Genomic DNA, 8,551 nt, shown 5'->3' on the forward strand with positions numbered 1-8,551 from the left:
TTTATGAATTTATTATGGGTCTACTGGAAATGTGACTTGGTCAAAAGTATACATACAGCAATGTTAATATTTGCTTACATGTCCCTTGGCAAGTTTCACCGGAACACCCAACTACGCCCAAGACCCAACCTCCGGGTTGATGATTTTAGCTTGTCCTGAAGATTTCAGGCATTTTTAGACATTTTTCATGTGTGGTTTAGGAGTTATGTTTAAATAACTGTCATATTGAGTAAAAAAACTAACTTGTGTCTTTGCAAACCTTACAAAAGATCATTTTTCTAGTAAAACTAACCAAGATACATTTCTCCAGACATTATTAGCCATTTTGCATGTTTGGTTTAGGAGTTAAGTTGGAATACATTTTTATTGCTTTTTTCGCATTATTGTCATATCGAGTAAAAAACTACTTTTTGTGTTTGCAAGCCTTAAAAAAGCATATGTTTTGAGTAAAACTCACAAGTATGCATTAGCCATTTTTCATGTGTGGTTTAGGAGTTATGTTAAAATAACTGTCATATTGAGTAAAACAAACTAACTTGTGTCTTTGCAAACCTTACAAAAGATCATTTTTCTAGTAAAACTAACCAAGATACATTTCTCCACATATTATTAGCCATTTTGCATGTTTTATTTAGGAGTTATGTTATACTGTCATAGTGAGTAAAACCTAATTTTTGTATACGGCAAACCTTACAAAAACAACTGATTCTAGTAAAACTCACATGGATTCAATATTACAGGCATTATTAGACATTTTGCATGTTTGGTTTAGGAGCTAAGTTGGAATACATTTTTATTGCTTTTTTCGCATTATCTCAGGATTCTAAGAACATTATTGTCATATTGAGTAAAAAACTACTTTTTGTGTTTGCAAGCCTTAAAAAAAGCATATATTTTGAGTAAAACTCACAAGGATGCATTATTTCAGACATTAGACATTTTTCATGTGTGGTTTAGGAGTTATGTTTAAATAACTGTCATATTGAGTATGGCAGTTATACTGTCATATTGAGTAAAACAACTAACTTGTGTCTTTGCAAACCTTACAAAAGATCATTTTTCTAGTAAAACTAACCAAGATACATTTCTCCAGACATTATTAGCCATTTTGCATGTTTGGTTTAGGAGTTAAGTTGGAATACATTTTTATGGCTTTTTTCGCATTATCTCTGGATTCTAAGAACATTATTGTCATATTGAGTAAAAAACTACTTTTTGTGTTTGCAAGATTTAAAAAAGCATATGTTTCGAGTAAAACTCACAAGTATGCATTAATTCAGGCACTATTAGCCATTTTTCATGTGTGGTTTAGGAGTTATGTTTAAATAACTGTCATATTGAGTATGGCAGTTATACTGTCATATTGAGTAAAAAAACTAACTTGTGTCTTTGCAAACCTTACAAAAGATCATTTTGCTAGTAAAACTAACCAAGATACATTTCTCCACATATTATTAGCCATTTTGCATGTTTTATTTAGGAGTTATGTTATACTGTCATAGTGAGTAAAACCTAATTTTTGTATACTGCAAACCTTACAAAAACAACTGATTCTAGTAAAACTCACATGGATTCAATATTACAGGCATTTTTAGACATTTTGCATGTTTGGTTTAGGAGTTAAGTTGGAATACATTTTTATTGCTTTTTTCGCATTATCTCAGGATTCTAAGAACATTATTGTCATATTGAGTAAAAAACTACTTTTTGTGTTTGCAAGCCTTAAAATAAGCACATGTTTTTGAGTAAAACTCCCAAGTATGCACCAATTCAGGCATTATTAGCCATTTTTCATGTGTGGTTTAGGAGTTATGTTTAAATAACTGTCATATTGAGTATGGCAGTTATACTGTCATATTGAGTTAAAAACTACTTTTTGTGTTTGCAAGATTTAAAAAAGGATATGTTTTAAGTAAAACTCACAAGTATGAATTAATTCAGGCACTATTAGCCATTTTTCATGTGTGGTTTAGGAGTTATGTTTAAATAACTGTCAAAATGAATAAAACCTAATTTTTGTATTTGCAAACCTTACAAAAACAACTGATTCTAGTAAAACTCACATGGATTCAATATTACAGGCATTTTTAGACATTTGGCATGTTTGGTTTAGGAGAAATGTTGGAATACATTTTTATTGCTTTTTTCGCATTATCTCAGGATCCTAAGAACCTTACTATCATATTGAGTAAAAGTACTACTTTTTGTGTCCCATTTACTCTCTGTAAAGCACCAGTTCCATTGGCATCAAAACAGGCCCAGAGCATAATACTACCACCACCATACTTGACGGTAGGAATGGTGTTCCTGGGATTAAAGGCCTCACCTTTTCTCCTCCAAACATATTGCTGGGTATTGTGGCCGAACAGCTCAATTTTTGTTTCATCTGACCCCAGAACTTTCCTCCAGAAGGTCTTATCTTTGCCCATGTGATGTCAAAAGAAACAAGTCCATGTCAGAACAACAACACATTTAGCTGAACTGCACCAATTTTGTCAAGAGGAGTGGTCAAAAAAGCGCCTTATTGCAGTGAAACTTGCCAAGGGACATGTAAGCAAATATTAACATTGCTGTATGTATACTTTTGACCCAGCACATTTTCAGTAGACCCATAATAAATTCATAAAAGAAGCAAACTTCATGAATGTTTTTTTGTGACCAACAAGTATGTGCTCCAATCACTCTATCACAAACAAATAAGAGTTGTAGAAATGATTGGAAACTCAAGACAGCCATGACATTATGTTCTTTACACGTGTATGTCGACTTTTGACCACGACTGTAACTACACATTTTCTATGTACAGGCATGGGAAATGTCATTTTTAAAATTATTTTTGCATCAAAATATTACTTTGGTGTTTTTTTTAAAGAAATATTGTAGCGTGTAAGGATGGGAGTCGAAGGAGGAGTGTCAGAAGATGAAGCTGATTGTTTTAATAACAGTCAGACTGTTTTATCATCAGCAATAACACTTTTTTAATCCAGTTATTTACAAAAGGTTAACATGCTATTAGGACTTAGCAGCTACACAACATTGCCATGTAAAACAGCACTTTTGTTAATATAAACAAATATCAAGTAATTATAGTTGCATACTACTTACACAGTCTCCAAAAAGCGTATTAGAAAGTACCCAGTAACAAACAAGTTTGAATAACCTAAATTTACTACTTGATGAGCTTGAGTTGATGAATTATTGTGACCACTAGGTGTCGCCTGAAAACAATATCCACTCTACTCTCAAGTCAAGTCCATTCCACACGGTTTTTGATAGGTTCAAATTTTCCTACCTACCATTGTTGTTTGACTCACCTTTTCTAACATTTCACTCTACAATACAACAGTTTGTTTGACTTCTGCTGATATATTAGATCAATATCTGTATTGACCCCGATATGGGTATCGTATCGGCACATCCTTAACATGTACGTGTTATAGCAACCCTACATTAGGAAGTGTGTGTAGTACTAAGTGTATTATGTCACACACACACTTCATTAGGTACATATTGAATGTCATCGTAAATAGGGATGTCCGATAATGGCTTTTTTGCCGATATTCCGATATTTTCCAACTCTTAATTACCGATACCGATATCAACCGATACTGATATATATGCAGTCGTGGAATTAACACATTTTTATGCCTAATTTGGACAACCAGCTATGGTGAAGATAAGGTCCTTTTTAAAAAAATAAATACAATAAAATAAAATAAGATAAATAAATTATAAACATTTTCTTGAATAAAAAAGAAAGTAAAACAATATAAAAACAGTTACATAGAAACTAGTAATGAATGAAAATGAGTAAAATGAACTGTTAAAGGTTAGTACTATTAGTGGACCACAATCATGTGTGCTCACGGACTGTATCCCTTGCAGACTGTATTGATATATATTGATATATAATGTAGGAAGCAGAATATTAATAACAGAAAGAAACAACCCTTTTGTGTGAATGAGTGTAAATGGGGGAGGGAGGTTTTTTGGGTTGGTGCACTAATTGTAAGTGTATCTTCTGTTTTTTATGTTGATTTAATTTTTTTTTTTAAAGATACTGATAATAAAAAAAAAACGATACCGATATTACATTTTAAAGCATTTATTGGCCGATATCGGACATCTCTAATCGTACCCCTGCATTAGTAAGTGTGTGTAGTACTAAGTGTATTACATCACACGGACACTTCATTAGGTACATATTGAATGTCATAGAAAGCCTACATTAGGAAATGTGTGTAGTACTAAGGGTATTATGTCACACACACACACACACACACACACACACACACACTTCATCAGGTACATATTGAATGTCATCGTAACTAGGGATGTCCGATAATGGCTTTTTTGCCGATATTCCGATATTGTCCAACTCTTAATTACCGATACCGATATATGCAGTCGTGGAATTAACACATTATTATGCCTAATTTGGACAACCAGGTATGGTGAAGATAAGGTCCTTTTTAAAAATAAAATAAAATAAAATAAGATGAATAAATTATGAACATTTTCTTGAATAAAAAAGAAAGTAAAACAATATAAAAACAGTTACATAGAAACTAGTAATGAATGAAAATGAGTAAAATGAACTGTTAAAGGTTAGTACTATTAGTGGACCAGCAGCACGCACAATCATGTGTGCTTACGGACTGTATCCCTTGCAGACTGTATTGATATATATTGATATATAATGTAGGAACCAGAAATATTAATAACAGAAAGAAACAACCCTTTTGTGTGAATGAGTGTAAATGGGGGAGGGAGGTTTTTTGGGTTGGTGCACTAATTGTAAGTGTATCTTGTGTTTTTTATGTGGATTTAATAAAAACAAAACAAAAAGCGATTCTGATATTACATTTTAAAGCATTTATTGGCCGATATTATCGGACATCTCTAATCGTAACCCTGCATTAGAAAGTGTGTGTAGTACTAAGTATTACATCACACGGACACTTCATTAGGTACACATTGAGTAAAAGAAAATGCTCATTTTAAACTGCTCCCCCTCCCCTACAGGCGTTTATCCGCCGCTGCCTGGCCTACCGTAAGGAGGACCGCTTCGACGTGCACCAGCTGTGCTCGGACTCCTACCTCCTGCCGCACATAAGGCGCACAAACTCGTCCAGCGCCCTGCAGCCGGCCGCCTCATCGCTCGCCTCCTCGCTCACCACCTTCTGATCGCCTCCCGAGGTACGCCCGACCGACCGACCCATGCGGCCTCCCTCCTCTGTGGGGCAGGATGGAGGGAAATGTGGATTTTAACGGGAAAAACCAGAGCGCTTCCAGAAAAGGATGAGTTAGCAGAGAGTGTTAGAGATCCTGCTTGAACTATGAACGCTGCAATAAGAGCAAGATGGATGTTCATTGACTAACTTCCACTTCATAAGGTAAGTGTGGGAGGACGATGACTTGGAGATGCGGAAGAGTAAAAGGATTCGTGCATCTCATTGTCCAAAAAAAAAAAAATCCAGATAAACAATCTGGAGTTGATTTGCACTTCCCACTCAGATTGTGACTTTTTTTGTCGTGAAGCCAGAAAAGTTCCTCGGTCCGCATTTTTACTCGTGTTGTATGTGTCACCCACTTCCTCGCTAAAGACTCCTCCTCGCTTCTTACTCCCGGAACCTTTTTGCTGCTGCACGTGTTGCCCTAACGTGTCACCCCCTTATCTTTTGGCCATCCGCACGCATTATTGTTTGGCTTCCATGTGGAGGGGAACGCTTGTAAACAGAAACATCAAGTACACGTTTACACTGCACACCACATCTCATTTATTTGCCAGTCTAAACGCTCCAAAGTGTTTCAAATCTGATCTTTTGGCATCAAGAAGTAGTCCTGAATCTGCTCTTTTCAAATGGGACTTCAGACTAAACGCAATGAGACCTGAATGTGATTTTTTTTCAGTTAGTCTAGGGCAGGGGTGTCAAAGTCAAGGCACGTGAATGAATGATTTATGGCCCCCGGGATGATATTTGATTAGTATTAGAAGTGGCCCTTGCTGCTGTTTTGCACGTACAATACTCCAGCAGTGTTGGTGCTAGGAATTTTCAAAATGGGGTCGCATCAAGTCATAAAAATGGGGTCCCCCAGTAAATTGTTGGGAGTCCCACCTTTTTGTAAGCAAATGATAAATGTATGCATTATCCTGTTAAAAGTTAAAGTACCAATGATTGTCACACACACACACTAGGTGTGGCGAAATTATTGACCCATCACCCTTGATCACCCCCTCGGAGGTGAGGGGAGCAGTGAGCAGCAGCAGTGGCCGCGCCCAGGATTCATTTTTGGTGATTTAACCCCCAATTCCAACCCTTGATGCTGAGTGCCAAGCAGAGAGGTAATGGCTCCCATTTTTATAGTCTTTGGTATGACTCGGCCGGGGTTTGAACTCACGACCTACCCATCTCAGGGCGGGCACTCTAACCACTAGGCCACTGCGTAGGACATAACTCACATTCTATAGTGTGTTCTGGAAAAAGGTTGTCATAAACGTTAATTCATTAAAAAAGAACACATTTTTATGCATATGTAAATGTATTCAGTTATTCACTTTCTTCTTTACTTCATGGATCTTAACTTAAATTTACTATAAATTATTTTTTTGTATATTTTTTATTGTAATATTTTCAGAACGTGTTTGTTTTCTTTGTCTTATTTTGGCCAAAAATAGAAAAATCTGATGTTTGTTTTTAGTTTTAATGCCATGATTTTAATAGTCTAGCACAGATTTTCCTCCAAGCGGCCCCTGAGCTAAACTGAGTTTGACACCCCTTAGTGGGAGCTACGTCACTCGTGTGCGCCGGCCGGAAAAGACGCAGTCGCCACAGGAAGTGAATCATTTCATCACGACGTCTCGGTGAGCAAAGTTTTATTTAAGATCACATTTTCGGTGCGTCACTTGTCACTAGTGCACAAATAATAGCCTATATGTAATGTAAATATATATTTTGGTTCTGAAGAAATTATTGAAAGACTGGAATTGACGCTGTGGCACGTTTGTTTACAAAAAAAGCCACTCCTCTACTTAACAGCCATAAAAAGATTATAACCCTCCCAAATATATCACACTATATACAGTATTTTCATTGTAGATTGTCACTGAAGGCATCAAAACTATGAATGAACACATGTGGAGTTATGTACTTAACACAAAAAAAAAAGGTGAAATAACTGAAAACATGTTTTATATTCTACGTTCTTCAAAATAGCCACCCTTTGCACACTCTTGGCATTCTCTCCATGAGCTTCAAGAGGTTTTCACTTCACGGGTGTGCTCGAAGCTCATGGGGAGAATGCCAAGAGTGTGCAAAGGGTGGCTATTTTGAAGAAAGTAGAATATAAAACATGTTTTCAGTTATTTCACACACTCCACATGTGTTCATTCATAGTTTCGATGCCTTCAGTGACAATCTACAATGTAAATTAGTCATGAAAATAAAGAAAAACACATTGAATGAGAAGGTGTGTCCAAACTTTTGGTCTATACATTTACTTTTATTTACTTTCACCTAAAAAAACACTTATTTTTAACGACTTTTATTTTATTTTGTAGTAGAATCAACTTCCTTTTGTCTAACTTAATAGAAGTGTACATGCAAGTGACGTCGGGGCCACATTGTGTTTACACTGGAGTGATACTCACATTTTACTTGCAGTGATAAATAAATCAGTTTTGGGCCTGCAGTGTAAACGTAGTCTTGTATAATTGTAGGAAGGAAAAGGTGCACACGCAGAAGCAAAACTCCTGCCACTCAATCTCCTCCTTTTTGTCATTTTGAGCCTTTCGGGAGGTGAGAAGAAAGAAAAGCTGGATCCTCGTGTCATGACCGTGATGGTGTGTCGTACAGCAACATGTCGGACCAGACTAGCGGGACGGGGGTCATGCCATTCAAATGCAATAAAAGATTGCCTTCAATGTCTACCTTCCTGCTGTTGTTCCTGTGTGGCCCACTGACACAAGCGTACATTCCGGACTACAAGGCGCTACCTTTTTTTCCCCCTACGCTTTGAACCCTGCGGCTTATAAAATACCTGATGATGTACTGTACTCATTGTATTAAGTGTATGAGTATGCTAGAAATATATGTAGTTAGTATTAAACATACTCAAATCCTTCAGCTCCTGTTCTATACAGTAAACCTGGACCACTAACACATGGGCAGATCTTTGCTTTGACATTTTAACCCTGCTAACAAACATAGAACATTAGGGTCCAAACTAGTCCTTTACATAACTGAGGTGTTCCTCAAGGCACAGCTTTAAGTCCTCTCCTTTTAGGAAGCTATTTCTCATAATGTGATTTATGTAACTAAGGTGTAGCTGTAGCTTGCTTACCTCAAATGCAGTCAGTAGTTATACCACTGGTGTTCCTCAAGGTTCCATCTTAGGTCCTCTCTTTTTCTCCCTTTGTGCTAATCGACTGGCGGCTTTGCGAGTTCGGCTCAAAAAATCAGACCTTTAAAAACAGCACAGAGTAACTCCAAACACAAAATAGACAATTAAATGTCTTCTGTAGAGGACACTGGTTCTCTATAATATACAA

At 36.5% G+C, this 8,551-nt stretch overlaps 1 protein-coding gene across 3 annotated transcripts in view; it reads left to right on the forward strand.

The window, feature by feature from the left end:
- Positions 1 to 7,185, forward strand: part of LOC133665067 (serine/threonine-protein kinase tousled-like 1-B) — a 66,347-nt gene extending 59,162 nt beyond the window's left edge. For all 3 annotated transcript variants that reach the window (XM_062070235.1, XM_062070234.1, XM_062070236.1), the window contains exon 21: positions 5,026 to 7,185. In XM_062070235.1, coding sequence (XP_061926219.1) covers positions 5,026 to 5,187 — 162 coding nt within the window. In that variant the 3' untranslated portion in view covers positions 5,188 to 7,185. The remainder of the gene's footprint in view (positions 1 to 5,025) is intronic.
- The last annotated feature ends 1,366 nt before the right edge of the window (positions 7,186 to 8,551 follow it).

The sequence above is a fragment of the Entelurus aequoreus genome, linkage group LG14 (assembly GCF_033978785.1).
Source record: "Entelurus aequoreus isolate RoL-2023_Sb linkage group LG14, RoL_Eaeq_v1.1, whole genome shotgun sequence".
In the NCBI taxonomy this organism is placed as follows: domain Eukaryota; kingdom Metazoa; phylum Chordata; class Actinopteri; order Syngnathiformes; family Syngnathidae; genus Entelurus; species Entelurus aequoreus.